We start from the raw sequence: 19,743 nt of genomic DNA, 5'->3' as shown, positions 1-19,743 counted from the left end.
TCTCCTTATATTTTTTTCTTAAATTTCCTCCTATTTATTAGAGCATCACATGACATCTCACAGGTGTTTGTAGAAGTATAGGAACGCTATTGCTTAAACTCTTAGTCTACTTGTAGTCAACTATTGTTTGTTGTGATTTTGTGTCATCCTCTACTTATCTATTATTTTTTTTATTAATGGGTTACCACTAAGTATCATCATATATCTTCAGTGCTTGATGACGCACGTGCTTATTGGATGTCAACTAATTATTAAGTGCATTGTGCATGGATGTATTATAAACAATATAACTTGACGATTGTTGACACTGGTTTGTATATAGAACTTATTACATAGAATTTATCGGGGACATACGATTGTTATATTATACTATTCTAGATTCACAAAGTATATTATACACTACATATTTAGTTTTAGTGCATAATTAATAAATTTATGGTTAAGTTCTAAAGTGCTTATCGGAGTGGCTACTTCATTATTTATCATGACCATATTTACCGAATTGTTAAACGGTGCATATTTTACAAAATATTTTTTATTATAGAAGTTTTCTAAAAATACAAATAAATCCATTTTCAAGCTTTTAATATTTAATACTCGATTAATCTTGTGCTAATGACTTGTGACTTTTCGTGTGCCCTGGATACGCTAAGTCAATGAGCTAGATCGAACGAAGGCTAAGTAGGAGAAAAAAGATATTGACGTGGTGTCAAATGAATATATTTGATCTTTAATTTTCTAATAATATATGAATAGAGTAAACACATAATACATAAAAAAATATTTCTGATAAATTTATAACATCATTTTCCATATCAGTATTTTTTACAAGAGAGAGTGAGTAATTTTTGAAATTCTACACACACTTGAAGTTGTTTTTATTTTGGAAAATGTAAGTCTAATTTAACTATCACATAATCTATACTTTCAATTTATTTATATTTTTTATGGGTGTTTCGATGACATGCGCCTAATTTGAATACAACTCGAAATAGCATATATTTTTACAACTCAAAGCATAGTTGATATTAGTTTAAATTATTAGTTTGGTTTTCCATCTAATCCAAATGATGAGAAGAAAAAAAATAAGGATGTGGGACGCGGTGTGTATACGCACTGTTCATAGGAATAGCTGTGTACATACTCTACGTAGGTACGTACTTTTCTTAAGAAGGAATACCTACATACCTACGTGCATGTATTTTTGCCGGTCGTGCCAATACGACATGGGCCTTTTTACAAATAAATTTATTTTGTAGTTTTAAGATAGATCTAATAGTTGAAAATAATGGGTCCACCAAATTAAATGAAAACCGATTGGTCGAGATTTTTTCTTATTTTATACAATTTCTATGATTTATTAGAGTACCACATGGTGGTCTATGAGCATTTATAGGGTACTATGTCCGGATTAGAAGCGTTTGTAGGAAGTTTATCCTCTTGATTACATTTTCTCCCTTTTTCTCTTTATGAAAATATTTGCAACAATAATTTTTAAATAACCACAACCTTCTGAATTATATATTTATTTGTAACAATATATTTTAACTCATTATAATTTTTAACTTTTAAATCATACCTTCATTTTTTTTATCTATTTGGACCATTGTGTTATTTATGATAAAAATCACAATTAGAATTCATACTTAAGTTATCTACTTCACTCATAAAATGTATATTCTTCCATGTTCTATTTACTATCCTATACATGTATATTCTTCCATGTTCCATTTACTATCCTATGCATGTCATTCAAACGTATATGAAAAATTATAAAAGAAAAGTGACTATATATTATTTCTTCCAGTACCACTTCACTTGCATGTATAAATAAAGTCAGTCACTGTATATATTGTTAGATCAACTTTTTAAAGAATGCCCGCGTAGCTGAAAACATATATTTTCAAATCATATATTTTTTATTGTACGTTTTTTTACCATATTTGTGAAGTAATAAGTTTTGTTTTTCTACTATAGAAAATACTATTTTAAAAAACTATCTGTTTTTTTTGTCTACGCATACGTACATTTTTTTTTCTTGGTTTTGTCTACGCGTATGTACGTTCGTTTTTTTTAAATAAAAGTACCTAAAGTTTTTGTTTTTTTTAATTGTGCGTACGTACGTAGATTTGAGCGGTTTCACTCGTATGGACATGATTTTCCGGTATATACGGCTTCAATGTATAATGTAGTACTTTTTTTTGGTTTTATAGCTGCACGTATGTTTGTTTGTTTTTTTTTTTAAGCGAGCAGTACGTATGGGTTTATATCCGATCAGAATATACTTTAATTTTTCTCGTAAAACTTTCTCATGTATAAAGCTTATACGTTATGGGTGTAGCAATGACTTTTCAAGTAGATCTAATCTAATGGTGTAAAATAATAGGCCCACCAATTTAAGTGAAACTTAACGGTTAGATTGAAAATTGCCATGTGGCGATTTAGGAGCGTTTGTAGGGAGATTAATGGACTTTTAGTATATAATAGATAGATGGGATTATGGGAACATTGATATGTTTATAAATCCCTTATTGTATGAGGGAAGGCACACAAACAGTATGAGAAGATATGAGTCTTCTAGTTTAGACTGTTGCTGCCTATATAAACTTTCTATGGCATATTCAGACAATTTGTGCATAACTCATACAATCTATCTAAATCTAAAGTAGTGACCTTTCTCAAAACAATAATAAGCCACGTTATCAACTAAACATGGACTGTCCGATTTCTATTCCTGCAGTTTCAGGCCGGCAGATCATATGATCAGCAAAATATCTTCTTGGTTCTTCGAGAAATTCCTTTCACAATGAGGTCTTTCCACGTCCCTGAGGTAAAAGAAAAAAAAAGAACATGACTCTTCTCATCTTCACGCCGCCTCCGCTCTCGAGGCCCAGCCGCCGCGCCGCCTCATCTTCCACACTGCCATTGCCTCCCCCTCTAGTCCTCTCCATCTCCATCGCTGGCGCTATCTCCCCCCTCAGGGCAGATACAATAGTATGCTATAAGCCAGCTATAAACATATTTTAATGAGATAAAAGAGGAAAGAGAAGAGCAGCGGGCTATAGATTTGTAGCTAGCTCTAGCGCGGACTCTAAAACGTAATGTGTGTATAATAAGTGTGACCGGATATTAATAGTGTAGTACGTAACTATTGTATGAATTGACTATTAAATTGACTATAGATGATTTTAAGCTAGTAGTTGGCTATACTATTAAACTTGCTCTCATCACCGCGGCTTCATCCCGATCCTGCCGCCGCCGTATACCCCACTGGCGTCGGCGCATCACATCCACCTCTAGTCCCCCGTAGCCTTGAAGTAGAGGGGAAAAGGGATGACAGATGCATAGCGACGGCGAGGAGGAGGGTATCCGCAGGAGCTGCCTCCACACACCTATTCCACCAGATCGGCATCCAGGGCAGAATAGTCAAGGTCACTCTCTGTTCCTCATTCTCTGCTTCCTTCTCAATCTTCCTTTCTTGACTGTTGATAGCATGTTAGCCTTTCAAATACTACTATATTGATTTGTATTATATGTATGCACGTTATAAATTCCATTATTAATTAACTTGATTAGCCTTTATTTCATAAGCCCAAAAATTGTATCAATTTAGGTTCCATGACTAGAAAGTACCCGCGCGGCTTTGCCATGGATCTATCGAGCGGATGTGATTTGCATATCGATCGAGATTGGAATATAAAACTCTCAATATCTGAATTACTGCAAGTGCATTAGATCAACTATCACATTCAACACTTATAAACTGAAACATGTCATTTACCCAAATATGGCTGAATAATACTACTAATCTGTTGTTCACTTCACACATAAGTGAAGAATCAGAGAACTTCACTGAACTTGGAATTATCAATTTATGAATATTCAGATTTTGATCCAGGCAATCCTATTTCAACTTTTCGGTATCTTGAAACCATGGTGCTCCATGATGGTATGGACCAATTGACAAATAGAAAGGTTAATGTGAAAATTTATCAATTTAGCGAATATTGCTGCTCATATTTGGAAATAGGACAGTAGTTCATACCTTCAGAGCTTTTGATAGAGCTCCATCTGAATTACACAGACATACTTATGGGTCTAGTTACTGGACCAGTGGTTTTTTTTGTCCATACATATATAATGGAGCTATTATATATATACACCAAAAGTACTCTTGAACAGATATATGAAGTGAACTGTTTCTTTTCTCCATGCACATTAATGGAGCTGTTATACCCTTTGCTTGAACCAAAAATGTTCAGTGTTTTCTTCATCATTTTGCTGTAATAATAACAGCTGGAAGTTAAATAAAGGTTATTGATACCCAAACATTTAAATGAACATTATGTGTTTACTATAAAGCACTGAAAGCAAGAGCTCACATAGTTAAGACACCTACCATTTTTATGATAGTAAATATTCATAGAAACAAAGATAGAAACTGGGGGGTTATGCAAAATCAAGGCATATTAGCACATCATTTATAGACAACTCCTGGACTCCATACATGCATATAGCACACGAAATCTTATGTAATTATGTCAAGCTGACAGATCGATTTTAGTATCATGCCTTGCCGCTGTAACTTCCAACAAAATTATTTAGAACAAAAGCTAAGATTTTGTTACATTACTCTGCAATCAAATTTTGACTTTATATGAACATCATATAACTTCGTTCTAAAATAGGATTAAGGTAAATAGAAGCGTCTCTTTGGGATTTAGTCTACACACTCTGACATAATCATAATCTTGTTGTAGTATGTATAGGTACCTAGATATATCAAGGGAATCACTACTTATTACCAAGGAACCTATTATCGAATAATATCTTTGACTTGTCAATTTTAAATAAATAAATAAATTAGTTATATAGATAGGTAATAATAAGTTCTAGCCCAAGAGTTCTGCAATATTACATAGCACATCATAGTTTTAGACTCATTCATACTTATATTAAAATACTTAGATCTGTAAAATAGACATTAGTAGATTGCTAAGACTACAAGCTTCGGTTGGTTTGAAATGCAAAGATTTAAGAGCCAAGGAGCAAAGGGGGTTCGAAATTATACAAGTCGACAGCTAAAACTTGGCTCTAATCACTAATCAGCAAAGCATAAGCGGCATAATTCTCCATATCATACCACAATATGTTTACCTAAATAAGGATATCATACTCCATAATCTGGCAATTAGCTACCTGTCAGAACGGCAGATTGAACTAGAGCTAGCTAAGCAGCTACATAAGTACAGCTAGACTACAACGACTAAGATCGATATACTTGTACCTCAGAAGGATTCCTTCTTATTATCGTTATTGGAATGTTTTGATCCATCAATGCGAATTTCTTCTTCTTGTAGACTTTCAAATTCCAACAGATACTCCTAATATCCAGATCTGTTGTATGTTATAAGCATGTTTAGTGCCGTCATGCCACAGGCGGTGGCTTCAAATAAACTGCAACACCTCCACCACCAGATCCATACGATACCACCGAGCCCCACGGAAGCTGCCAAGCTCAACCGCAACCGCTGGCCTGCCGGGTCGAGCGCATCGGCAAGGAAGGAGGCAGACGGACGGAGGAGGCGGTAAAGTGAGGGCGGCGCTGTGGGATAGGGTTTGGCGGCACTGGATGAATCGGCGAGGTCCGGCACTGATGCGGAGTGGCGGTGGCCGGCGCTGGAGACGAATCGCGACTTGCAAGGAAGAGTGATGCCAATTTTTCTGTTTAACCCCCTGGGAAATCTAAAATTACAGTTAGGTCCATTGTTCCTTCGTCTATACCGTTGTTTTCTTATCCAACGGATGCGGGTGAGAGCCAATTCCATCAATTGCGCGATGCCACGTGGCGGGGTTGTCCGGCCGTGAACGTGCCCTGAATTCGTTATAAGAGAGATTAGCTATAATCACAATTGACAAAATCAAGTTTGAGACAAATGAGCGTAGATCACTGCAAGTATTAGCAAATTAAAATAGTTTGTAGAATGTAGATCTGTTTACTTTCTACTCAAGTAAATGATTCTCTAATGCTTGCACAACAGATGATGAATTATATCTAAATATTTCATGAATCACAACCAAATACACCAAAAGAAAAATTCCAGCCACAACTTCAGAGGGACCAGACAATTAAAGACTCATGTAAATCCATTGTAGTTAGCTAGTCTTAATTTACAGGAATGATCCTAGGAGCAAATCTGACTCACAGATGCATATACAGCTCAAGCCACCAATGCTTAATTACACTAATAATCTGTTCATGGAGAGTGGATCACTATCTTCATTTATGACTGAATTAAAAATTATTTGTTCATGGAAAGGATTTCAGCAGATTACATAATGCGCTTTTCTAAGGGCTGCAATAATATATACACTTTTATCTTGCTAAGTTATGTGCACTAAATCGGTACTGTAATTAGATAGAAATACTATTAGAAAGGATAATTTTTCAGATTGATCAAACGGCAAATGAAACTAAAAAATATTTAGTTTAACCGTTTTGCATCACAGAGTATTAGTTAGTCAAAATTTGTTTCTTGATAGGTTATTGGATCTGTTTGTATGTTAGTTTTGAGAAATCTTAACTCCAATTTTACTCTCTCTACGCATTTGAAGCGATAATGCCCGTTGGATTCTAGACAAACAAAACAAGCAACTTGGTTTCTTATCCTAATTGAACAAAGTACCCTACCACAAAGCGATAATAGGAGCCTCCCTGGCTCCTATTATTCAGTTTATTTTTCTAGAAGTTATTTATATCGACGTTACTGAAGACATCTCGACTGAAATTATTTTTCCCTGCGCCTGCAGTAGAAAGTTCAGTAGCATATGTTGATATAGGAATAGCCCTAATTGTTGAACAAAAGAATGAACTCACGCAACATGCAGTTTTGGTCAACATCGGCACATATTAGGATGCTTCATTCTGATCCTACTTTATTTGCATCAGTAGGCACTGCACGGTTGCAGCATTGTAATTAAATCATCAACATTGGTGGCGGGGGCGTATGCTTGGATAGGCAGCGGAGGGAGGGAGAAATAAGTTTATCTGTACTAACCATGGTTAAGTAATATTTGCACCTATCCTTATTTCTTCAAGTGCCAGTAAAAAGTCTTAGACTACTTGATCATGCATAAAATTGAGCTATAAGTGCAATGAGTTTCAATGACATTTTTTTTATATGTAGAAGTGTGACCAATGCATCGATAGGAAGAATGGGTTTTTCGTTTAAAATTAAAGAAGGAATATTTACAAGAAAGAATTATAATACATAATTGCCAGCTTTGTGATTATTCGCCACCCATAAATCTTGCTTAGGAGTTTAACGACATTATGGCAATCTCCATGAACCCGTAGATTCAACTCTAGAGCCCTCACCCGAACCAGGAACATCAAAGGGAGAAGAAATTCAGCCTCCGAAGTCCCCTTTCCAATTTGAGGATAATTCATCTAGCAACCATCAAAGCTCCTTGAAATTCTACGATGCACCAATAAAGGAAGTGATGGTGGCTCTGTCTCACGAGTCCCCTGAATCTCTTCTAGAACAGGACGCTCATTATTTCATTCAAAATGAAGATTCTGGCGAGACCCTTAAATTGCCCTCCGCCGAACCACCATCACAACCTCCAATCAAGCAAAAACCTTGTTTCTCTGGCCCTCAGAAAATTTTTAGTCATCAAGAAACAACCCCATTCTTGCACGATGCATCTCTTGAGAAAGAGAACTTGCAGGCTATGGACAAGCTTGAGACATCAACTCTGAAGGATGAGAATTCCACAAATGAGCATGAAAGTTTTTCTCTCAAAGTTCCAAAGGATTCATGCTCACTTAAAGAATCCCCTGAGTCATGTCTGGTTAATGTCGCTTCCTTGTGCGAGGACCACATCCACCTTACGGCCCTAATTTCTAGCATGTTTAGAAGTGTGGTTGTGGATGCTTATATTCATCATAAATATTGCAAATCTTGTATTTGTTTGTGGCACTAATCTTGCATAACGATGTCCCCATGGTCGACCTTGAGACCATAAACAAAGCATTACCGGGAGATAACCCGGATTATCATGGTAAGTTCCATTCCAATAAAAGCATGAACCATTTTTTTAGAATAGTATGCATCTTCAGGTATTCTTGATCGTTAACCATTTCAGGTTGAGATTAACAACGAGGGTCATATGATGCCTAAGAACACAATAGCTACATCAACTAAACAATTAGGTGATCCTTGGTGTTGGAACACACCTTATAGGAGACTCCAACATCACACAATTGGTTTTTGATGTCTTGCGACACGAAAGTCCAAGTGTGTGTGTGTGTGTGTGGGGAGGGGGGTGGTCAACGTGCTTGTCATGACAAGTTACATCAACCAAGGCCATCTTGGTTTAAAGTTGGTGTTAGTCCTATCTTGCTGATAGAAAAAGGGGTTCACCATTCTTTTACTCATACTTATCTCCAGTTGAGTTTGACTTGATCATATATGGTTATGTTTCCTTTGTCTATTTTCGTATGCTCTGGTTTGGGTGTGCTGTAGGCATTCATAGGCTTTTTAAATTAAGCATGATGCTTAGGTTAAATAGCCTGCTTTAATCAAATTTGACATGGTATCAAGTTAGATTAATGAACTGTAGAGCAGGTACTTTCATGGACTTCGGATGTATATCCTTTATGGACTAACCCATGCAGGAATTTTTTCAAATTGACGGGTGAGTCCTTAAGTTCAAGTCACACTGGAGGTAGGTTAGGGCCGGGAAAAAAATCAATTGCTAACATTGAAAGGAGAAACATATCACCTCTCAAGGTGCACGGTGCGTATATTGCTAAATTCTCATTTACCTTGTTCATGCAAATTTACCTCAGTCCTTATGAGTTTTGTTTAAATGAAAATTTGGTGAACAATAAAAAAATGTTTTCAAAAATAAAAGAAATGTCCCTCAAAAAAAGAGGAAGACAAAATAAAATTATGGCAAACGTGTGGGATCCATGCTTCTTAAATTTCTTTTTAGCGTGGATGTGGTGGAATAGGAGCTCGGGGTTCTTCTCGTGGACGAATCTCGCCCTCTTCGTGTACTTCCTCGACGATGCCTTCGATCACATTCACTTCGTGCGGGGAATTGGATCCTGAAGATTCCTGATCATCCAAGCTGTGAAGGACAGAGGGTTCACGAGGATCGATGTCGATGAATCCGACCAGGCGATCTGGAGTTCCCATCTTGCTATCATCCACACATATGTCTCGAGGTTGATCTCGGTGGTGGTGCATCAGACAGCAGGGGGCGCGGATCTTAGATCCGGCAATCTCCAAGAAGATCTTGCAGCCAGTAAGGGGGTGACTTTTCGATTTGTGGTTGGGCACCATGCCTTGTGTGGAGATGTGCGCTGGATAGCTTGATCTTTGCAAGCATCGAGTTCAATCTTCATGTGAAGTATCACCCGACATTCGACCAAAGAGTGATGGGATGTCTTGTGATTCGAACACCAGGTGTGGTGGTTTGGCGGAGATTTCCTTATTGGCACCTGACCCTTAAGGGCCCATTTGAATCATAGGAATGAAAAAACGGAGGAATAGGAAAAACATAGGATTCTGACAGGAATGCAAGTGTAAAACAGAGGATTGCAAAACACAGGAAAAACATAGGAATGACTGTTTGATTGGGCCACAGGAAAAATACAGGAATTTGAGGAGAGATAAAGACTCAAAGGATTCTTTCCATGAGGTTCTACCTCATATTAAATTTCCTCTAAAACTTGCATGGGAAGAGTCATTCCATAGGAATTTCATAGGATCCATTCCTTTGATTCAAAGGGCTATATAGGAAAAATTTCTATAGGAATGAAATCCTCTAAGGGCTCCTTTGATTCAAAGGATTGGCATAGGACTTTTGTAGGATTTACAATCCTATGGATTTTTTCCTATGTATGTCTTTGATTCATAGGAAATGAAAGGAAACATTCCTTAGGATTGCATTCCTTTAGTTCATTTTCACAGGAAAATAAGAAAGAGGTCTGACCTCTTTGGAAACTTTCCTGGCGCGAAAGAAGGGCGCGCCCACGCGTGCGCACGTCGTCGTTGGCGCCACTTTTGTGTGTTTGGCGGTAAACCGTGGCCCTTCGCGCTTCTTCCAGAAAAGAGAGAGAGAGAGAAAGATGGGAACGAGAACACCGAGGACCACATATTAGCAGCCAAGAAAGCCAACTGTGATAGAGATAGACAGCAGCTTGAGCCGGCCGCTGGGGGTGCAAGGCGGAGGCAAGGCTCGCCGGCTCAGTCGCGTATGTGGCTTCCGCTGGGGACGCCGGCCCAACAACTAGCAGCACGCAGCAACCAAGCACAGCATCCATCTGGCGCGCAGGTTGGGCTCCGCTAGGCGGAGGCGTGCGGCAGGTCCGCCATCGAGGGCAGCAGCCAGGGCCATCGATTTGGTATTTGTCTGCACTTTTGAGCTTTCATACTTGACTTATTATTGACTTATTAGTGCTTCTGTACTTTGGATCTATGGATTAGTGAATTTTTAAGCTGACTACTTGGAACTAGTTTGTTTCATTGGCACTGTAGGTGTAAATCCCTCTCTGATAAGGATTGTGTATTTCTTTTTTCTTTCTTTTTTTTTGGGAGTTAGGAAAGCAATGCCATCGAAAGGCTCTTCTCAGATGACCATGACAAATCAACGCAATTTGTCCGATCGACGAGCCCAGCAACCTCTATCACAGGTTTATGTTGATGTTGACAGTGAGCATGGGACTGCAGAGCGTCAAGAAATAGGTAATATTTGCAAATTCAGTTTCACTTGTTGTTTGCATCAAACCTTTTTTGTTTCATATTACTGCTGAAATTGAAATTGTTAAATGTTTGTCAAATTTAGGGACGACAAAGAGAGCCAGATGGAGTCACCAGATGAAGATGTTCCTTATTGAGCTCCTAACAGATCATGACGTGCCAGGTTTTCGAACACAAAATGCTTGGAGTAAGGAAGCATGGACAAATATTGTTTGCCGCCTGAATACAAAATTCGGTACATCATTTACGACCAACCAAGTCAAGCAAAAGGAGCAGGATTTGAAGAAAGATTATCGCAGTGTTAAAGATTTGTTGGATCAAAGTGGTTTTGGGTGGGATAGTGACAGAATGATGGTGAGTGCACCACAAAGTGTTTGGGACACTTTTGCTGATCGCAAGAACAAAGATGCAATTCATTGGCGAGATAAGTCGTTCCCATATTTTGATGATTTAGCTCCACTTTATGATGGTGAGCTTTATATTTTTTTTATCAGTGGTTTGTTTGTTTTGTTGAAATGTTTTAGGCAAGTTATGCTGATCGTGAGGAGAATATAATTGTGCAGGTCGTTATGCTGAAGGGAGAACTCGCCATGGTATGGACCATTATGCAAGGAAGACAAAGAATGCACCAGCTCATTCAACACAAGAAGCAAATGCGGTTGATACATATCAGTCACCATCCCCTAATTCAAATGCTCCAGGTGAATCAGGTTTGCAATTTCCTTTTGGTGAAGAGGTTGAGACAGCCAATTTGGACTTTTCATAGCATTCACCTACCCCTGTCCATCTCACAAAAGTCCCACCTAGCTCGGCACAAACACCTTCAGAGGTTCCTGAATCTCGACCTGGGAAGAAACAAAAGATCAAATCTGTTAGTCCTGATGATGGATTTCATGAGAGATACCTAAAACTTAAAAAAGAAGAAATAGATCGATTTGCTGCAATTGAGGAGAAGAAATTGGAGGATCCTTACAGCATCAACAAGTGTATCACAGTGCTTGAAGGTTTACATGGTCTACAAATAGGAGATATATTGGTGGCAGCTGATATCTTCAAAGGTAAGGATAATAGGGAAGTTTTCTTGTCCTTTTCAAGTGATGCATTACGCCTGGCTTGGATTAGAAAGGAAATCGCAGCATTAGAGTGAGTACTTTTGTGTAACATATGGCATGCAAGTAGTAGGATAGTACTTTTGTGAAATAGATGGCATGCAAATAGAAGGATAGTACTTTTGTGAAACAAAGGGGGTACTTTTGTGAAGCAGATAGTAGTAGGATGTACTTTTGCTTAGAGGGAGTGCATGCAAGTAGTTACTTCATTAAGTAGAATGTGACAAACTTGGAGTACAAGACTAGTAATTGACCTTGAATGCCATGGTGGTCAAATGCAATATATTATTTCCTTCGTGCTACGTAATGGTTCCACATCCGTTGTGCCATGTCATCTCGTTTTCTATTCCCAGCTTCTCTAGAGTTGTTAAATTCTTGTACATCACCATTATAGTTCTCGTCTCCATTTGGCACATCAACAATATGATCTGGATCAATCTCCAAACGACAATTACTTGGCCACACCATATCTCCATTATGCAGGCGTATGAAGTTGTGTAGAACACAACAGGCAACCGAAATATCAACTTGTTTACGAGTTGGGTGGTGTGAGCCGGTCTTTAGTATAGGAAATCTCATTTTTAATACACCAATTGCTCTCTCTATATGGTTTCTGAGTTGTGCATGCCGAAGATTGAATAACTCCTTATAATTTTGTGGCTTTTGATTAGCTCTGCCCTGTTCCTTTAAATGATATCTTGTCCCACGATACGGTGCTAGAAACTGTGTTGTATTTGCATAACCAGCATCTACAAGAAAAAATTTACCAGGAGGTACTTCAAAACCATGGTTTAGTGCATCTTGAAGAACTCTTGCGTCTGAAGCTGATCCCTCCCAGCCGGCATGTACATGTACAAATTTCAGATCGAAGTCGCAAGCTACCATAACATTCTGAGAAATTGTTTGCTTTCTATTCCGGTATGGTTCTTGCTGGTCTAGTGGAAGTATCATTGGTACATGTGTCCCGTCAATAGAGCCAACACAATTCTATACAAATACAAATATAACCTTGATTAAGTCTTTTTATGTACAATGATTGGTTTAACTCAAAGTAAAAAAAAATCAAAACATGAATCTGTTCATACCTCAAAAAAGGGGTGAAATTTTGGTCTTCTCAAGATATGATGGGGGTGTAGGAAAGGTGGCCGTATATATACACATGTAAGTTGTGTAACTGCATCAAGCACAACCCCAAAATACTTGCTTATTGTTTGCCCGCTGTGTTGAAACTGATCTTGCAAGGTCTCATTACTTGCATTTTTTGCTAGTGCATACAAGAATATAGCAACTTGTTCTTCTACTGAGACATCTCTTGCATCAGCAAGTAGTTGTTTCTCACGCAACTTATCGACTAAAGCTCGAAAAACATTAACTTCCATGCGAAAATTCCTTTTGCTTAGGCTCTGATGACCTGTTAAGATTTCATTAACACGACAAGCCCCTGAAAGTTTTGATGTGTGCATCGGTTTCCTACTAGATGATGGTTGTGACGAATCTCCTTCGATGGTAGGGAGAACAAAAAGCATGAACTCATCTTCATTCTGTGACCGTCGTCGATAACTTGGATCCATGACAATCACAGGGGAAATCAACAACAAATAATAAATCTGATGGTTTGGTCTACCAATATATATAGGAGAGCAGAAGCAAGCAAATAAGTTGCTAATCCTTACATACATACCAAAAAGAAAAAAAATCATTTATGACTTACCAAATGAATTGCCACGTTTGAGCTCTTGTCATGCTTGGCCGATACAATCGAAGGTGAGGTGAGCTAGTTTTGTTGATGTCCAGTTGCAGCTACAGCAATATATATAAGGACATGCAACGGCTAGTACTTGCTTTGAACGCCAACGGCTATCTGTTCAAATTCAAACCGGAAGAGAAATCTTGTATTTTTCCTATAGCACTATCAAAGGGCACCTTTCATTTTTTCCTATGTTTTTGATTCCTGCGGGATTGAAGAATCATACTACTTCCTATTCCTGTGTTTTTTCTATTCCTGTGTTTTTCCTATCCTGCGAATCAAAGGGGCCCTAAAATTCCTATGAATTTTTTTTGAATCAAAGGGGCCCTAAGAGATGTCTTGGGTTTGGCCACTTTAGGAGTTCTCTAGGGAGTTGAAGTCATTGACGCCCTCTTTTTTGACTCAATGCGAGGAGCAGCTGGCTGAGGGTTGTTTTCCATCATCCTTGCGGTGGCAATCTCAACCCCAGCTAGCATTAGGGAAGGCGAGGTTGGAATTGCGGTGAATATGGGAAAGATGATGGATCCAACTCGAGTCCATGCAAACGTCGGCTGGGTAGGATCTCCCAAGCCAAAACGATTGTAGGCATTTTTGTTGGAAGGCCTTGAGCTTGAAGCCATCTCAACGAAACCTTGAGCATCAAGTATCCCTACCCGGCACGTCACTGTCGATGGGTGATACCCATAGACCGTATCCAGAGGGTATTAGGGTAAGTTGGAAACAAGAATCTACACGAAGCGACATCAAACACATAGAAGATAAGGATTATACTCTTTCAAGTCCCTTGTAAAGGTAATAGATGTAATCGAGTTTATATGGGATTATGATGAGAACCATAGAGATTATAGTAGAGAACAACAGAACTAGCGAGTTACCGACTAGACCCCTGTCGAGAACGACTCGGCGAGATCAAACCGACGAGTTAGCTTCGAGTCCTCTGGATTGCTTCTGCTATGGGTGGTGGCTATGCTATGATTTTGATGATCCCGTACCTCCTTGGGGGTGTCCGGGGGGGGGTCTTGTATTTATACCTCAAACTGCCTTGGCTTACAGGTAGAACTTAGAGAGAACCTTATGCATATGAGATATTCGGGGAGTCTGCTTCCTTATGCATTGGCCTAATTCCTTAATATGAAGGTAACCTTCCCATATATTTGAGGATATATCGTATTTGTATACTTCATAACGCCAAGGATATGAGGTATGTATTATCCATACCCTTAACAAAAATATATAAGAAGGAAAAAAGTATAAGTTGTTGATTGATTGTTGACATAGTGTTAAAAAAATGATCGATGGAGGAAAACAAAATCGACAAATGGGCAACCCTTTGTTTTAACAGTTCTAACTCGAACAAAAAACACACTAACCAATACACACGATGATCAGAAAAGGCTTGCTAGTACTCTGTTTCTGTTTCATATTATATGTCGTTTGATTTTTTTCCTAAGTTTTTAAATTTGACCAAGTTTATAAAAAAATATAATAATATTTTCAACCTAAAACAAACATATTATCAAAATATATTTAGTGTTAGATTTAGTAAAACTAATTTGATATTTTACGTGTTCTTAAACATTTTTTATAAATTTGGACAAACTTAACAACGTTTGATAAAAAAAAAAGGGTCAAACGAATGTATATGAAACGGAAGGAGTCCTAAATTACATCATATCTGCTGCAATTAATATATAATATACTGACGACGTACGATCATCATCACCCTTCAAGGATTTGATCTATCTGGCAGCGTAGAATCAAATCATCGACGGTAGCGAACTCCTCGCCAGCATTGGAGGTAGGATGCTTGTCCATGAACTCGGAGTAGGCCTGCGCGACGCACTCCTTGACGGCTCTTCGCAGCTCGTCGCGGAGATGCGGACTGGCCGCCTTCCACTGCATCTGCTCAACGCTGGTCTCCTCCAGAGACGCCGCGAATTCTCTCAACGGCGGCGAGCGACGGCGGCGGCGTAGGAAGCCGGCTTTCTTCGCCGACGTCGGAGGAGGAGGAGGATCATCTCGTGGTAGACAGGAAGTAGCCACGGCGGCCCATGTTTGTATGTACCCCTGCTTGTGCTGCTCGATCCCATGGCGGTACGCCTGCGTCCACTCGGCTGCTAGGGGTAGCAGCGTCGTCGTCTCGATGGCTTGGAGGATGGCGTGCTCGTTGTTCAGCAGGAAGAGGTGCCGGAGACCTTCACCTCCTTCTGTTTCGTACAGCTCCGCCGTTCTCCGGAGCATCACGCCGAGGCTGCCGATCACGCCGGCGACGAGGCGGCCGAGCGGTGACATCATCTGGCTCTGGCTACCGTCGTCGTCGTCGACGTCGACGTCGCCGGCCAGAATGACGTTAAGCGAGGCGGCGTGCTGAGCCAGCAGCTCGACGTACCTCGCGAGGTAGCTGGTGACCACGTGTATGCCGCCGCCGTCGGGGACGACGACGACGACGACGACGTTCTGTCCAGGCGAGCCACCGTACGAGTGGATCAGGGCCTTCGTCTTGCTGAGTATCCCGCGCACGGCGACGCCCAGCGACGCTAGGGTTCGCTCGAGCTCGCCGGCGAACCGCTCCTTGGCGTCCCCGATGAAGGCGGCGAGGAGGAGCGGCGCCGCGTGCGCGAGAGCCTTGTGCATGTGCAGCATGTGGAAGAGCTTCTCCGGCGAGCCGCTCACCCTGCTGACGGCCGTGGCGAACTCGAGCAGCGTCTCGACGGGCTTCTCCGCCGCCGCCGAGAGCGCCCGGGCGCGGGCCTGGCCACCGCGGTGCATGACGGCGGCGACGCAGCGGACGTACTCCAGCGTGTGGAGCCACCTGGTGGTCTTGTACTCCATGTATCCCCTCCAGTGCACCTCCTCGAGGTTCCTCCATTCCAGCCCCAGCGCGGCGTCGATGCCGATGATGGCGTGCAACGACCTCCTCACCTGGCCGTCGTCGTCGCAGCCGGCGCCGAACGGAGCCCGCCGCAGCTCCGGCGACATGCCGGCGAGGATCATCTCGTTCACCATCTCGTTTAGGGCGACGAGCGAGGCAGGGGCCATGAGGGTTAACAAGCTGCCATGGTCAGCGGAGGACGGCGACGACGACTCCAACTTCTCTATGACGGGATTGTCTAGCTTCTCGAGCTTGAGAGCACCATAGCTGGCGGTGCTCGAGGAGGAAGAAGATAATGCGCTGCATCTGCACTCTTCTTCCACTTCCTCATCATCCAGACGCCATGCTGCACGAGGAATCTCGCCGTTCTCGTTCCTCGCCGCCCTGATGTTGATTAGTCTTGGTCTGCAAATTTACAGTTATATACATATAATTTTGCTATTTATCAGTCACCCGGTCCTCCTGATGATGATTAAAAGTATTTCCCATTCAGGGCTTGTTTAGTTTAAAGGGGATTGAAAAGTATTGGAGGCGATTGAGGGGGAATAATTCTATACTACAATACGTGTGGAATAAATTCTATATATACTATATCCCTCTCGCATAAGGATTAACCGACAAGGTCTTATGGATGGAGACAATCATCTAATTTAAATGTATCATCGTAAAGCGCGTTACCAACTATAATAAATATCAGCGAAAATCCTAGAAAGACCTGTATATTATTCATTATTCATCCATTTTATATTATAATATTATAAGTTTCTTTGTTTTTTTTACTACTTAGACTTCTTTACATTTGATCAAATTTATAGAAAAATATAGTAACATTTACGACATTAAAACTAGTTGAATTAAATATAACATTGAATTAATCTATTTGACAATATGCTTGTTTTGTGTTGAAAATATTATTAGATTTTTCTATAAATTTGGTAGAACTTAAGAAGTTTGACTATATAAAATGTCAAAGTGATTTATTATATAAAATAGAGGGATATATTTCTGACGTGTTGATCTGGTACTGATTTTAATGTTAGAAAATATGATTTTTGTCGGATTGAAAAATTTATAGGAAATTAACAAATTTATACGTACCTTGTGGACAGCTCCTTTCCACCGTGCACAAACAAGATCTTACATGATGGATGAGCTTGTTCCTCCACAATAGTCGCAAGCTTTGTCCTCACCTTGAACTCACCTGTGCTTGATTTCGGCCTGCTCATGAAACATCCAAGCTTAATTATCAGGAATACTGTGCTGCCTCATTAGGTAACTTTACACTGATGGTGCCATTTCAGAATTTGAAAGCCTATATAAGTATATATACATGTATATATATATCTATGACATATGAGTTTAAGTCCGCACATGCCAGACAAATATGTGGTACTTAATATTGTAGACAAATGTTGAAATTGCCCAAGTATTGTTTGAGGATATGTAGAAATTGGCTAATGGTAATTCATATATTCTTCCTGCGTCGTTCTTGCACAGATGCCCGGGGGAGGTGGTGGGGAGGGGTTGCAAAATCCTCGCCATCACCCTCACCCTTCCTCGCCACCTCACCGCCACTAGAAACTGAGCGGCTAGCTAGCAGGGAAGGTTCAAAGCGGGGAAAACAACCCCAAGGAAAGTCCTCCTCGGCGCGAGAGGCGGAGCGGCACGTGTCGAGTGCGGGGACTGGTGGTCGGAGTAGTTGGTGCGGCGGATCCACCCCTCCCTGGAGGTGGATCTGCCCCCCTTCCCCCCCCCCCCCCGGACTAGATCGGGAGAGGGCGGCTTTGAAGGCTCAGGCTGGCACGAGGAGAGCATTGTCGTGGCCGGCGGATGGGGCTGCAAGACGTGGCTGATGATGGAGAAGGAGGATGGCACAAGCAACGGCTGCACGACGCGGTCGGCGGCCAGACTGGCGCATCTGATGGCGGCAGAGGCCAGCGTGGGCAACAACAGGGACGCCGTCGTGGCCTGCGAATGCGAGATGCAGCCCGGGCGATGGCAGGGAGGCCGTCGCAGCCTGTGACCGCGAGAGGCGGACGTGTTTGGCTGCAGTGACCGTTTCGCGTTGACAGCAGGAGGTAGCATGCGGTGGTCAGCTGCGCCATCAGCAAGGGAGCTAGGGAGCTGCAGGAGGTGGCATGGACGTGCGGGAGACCGTGGCAGGGCTGGCTGGCGGTGGGGTGCTGGTGCGGTTGAGTTTGAGTTGGCGGAGGTTGTGCAAGTGGCGGTGCTCGGGGGTGGCGGTAGCAGGTGTGGTGTGGAGGTTTACAGGTAAAAACCTATTTCGGAACTTCCCAAGCTGGCAACGGCGACATTTTCAAGCACCACGTTCCCCCTTTGGGGCTTTGTCGAGCGGCCACCATTTCACCCTTAGCAGACCCTCCAGGTGAAAACTGAGTCCAATGGGACGGGTAATGGTGACGTCTAAGACACCATGGCCTTCCTGGAGACATTGTCTAGGAGGTCTTGTTCCTTACCTTCGCTGTGTTCTCTCAGTTTGGTCGCTGGCAGTTCTTGATTGTCTTCATCAGGTTGGAGCGAGGGACGAGTGGATCTCCTTCTCTCTCGCCCTCTCACTCTCCTCAATCCTTCTATGTGAGGATAACCGAGAGCTTTTTGACGTCCTTCTATATGTTGAGTCAGTGTTTGGCGGAGCATTTGTAACCTCCTGGTTGGCCTAGTGGCAATTGATCACGCTTCACAGCGGTCGACTTGGTTCTAGTGTCTTCTCCAGGGTGTGGTGCGAGGAGCTGCCAGCTCTCGCTGGCGGCGTGCATGTTTTCTTTTGTTTTTCCTGGTTACAACCTCTCAAGGTTATAATCTTGTAATTTTTTTCTTCTATATCAATATGAACTTCGCGAGTCATCTAAAAATAGTTGGTTCAAGTGGATCCATTTAATTTGTTTGTAAACTCCAAAAAAACATGAATGCCTCACTACTAAAAAACGATTTTCCTATACATGGACCCATTTATATTGCAGACGGACCATAACTGGTCGTATATGAGAAAATAGGCTTATTTTTGCGTGCGAACCTATTAAGAGGGCCGCATGCAAAAATACCCTTACTCTTTTCCCTCTTACCCACTTTAAATTTTCCCCTCTTTCTCTCCTCTCCTCTCCTCTCTATCTCTTTTTCTCCTCACTTCTCTCTATCTCTTTTTCTCCTCACTCCTCTCTCTTCGCGCGGTGCCTCTCCTCTTCTCACTCCTCTCTCCTCTCCTCTCCTCCCGATGGCAGCGGC

The 19,743-nt window shown here is 41.2% G+C and overlaps 1 protein-coding gene, 1 long non-coding RNA gene and 1 pseudogene across 2 annotated transcripts; 1 reads left to right on the top strand and 2 right to left on the bottom strand.

Annotated features, from left to right (window-relative positions):
* The first annotated feature begins 10,265 nt into the window (after positions 1-10,265).
* On the top strand, positions 10,266-12,177 carry LOC107276348 (L10-interacting MYB domain-containing protein-like; annotated as a pseudogene).
* LOC136357208 (uncharacterized) lies at positions 11,553-12,401 on the bottom strand. The gene is made up of 3 exons (XR_010742396.1): positions 12,136-12,401; positions 11,746-11,880; positions 11,553-11,617 (listed from the first exon to the last, which is right to left on the bottom strand). It is a non-coding gene; the product is annotated as an uncharacterized lncRNA (long non-coding RNA).
* Positions 12,402-12,403: 2 nt separating this feature from the next.
* Positions 12,404-13,498, bottom strand: LOC107281577 (protein ALP1-like; the record flags this gene model as incomplete). Its single annotated transcript, XM_015790412.3, has 2 exons — positions 12,967-13,498; positions 12,404-12,868 (listed from the first exon to the last, which is right to left on the bottom strand). Coding segments are annotated over exons 1-2 (951 nt in total), but the record flags the coding sequence as incomplete, so codon positions are not given.
* Between the last annotated feature and the right edge of the window lie 6,245 nt (positions 13,499-19,743).

This window comes from Oryza sativa, chromosome 7 (assembly GCF_034140825.1).
Source record: "Oryza sativa Japonica Group chromosome 7, ASM3414082v1".
NCBI lineage: Eukaryota > Viridiplantae > Streptophyta > Magnoliopsida > Poales > Poaceae > Oryza > Oryza sativa.
Note: the sequence above shows the minus strand (reverse complement) of the source record. Positions and strands in the feature narration are given on the sequence as shown.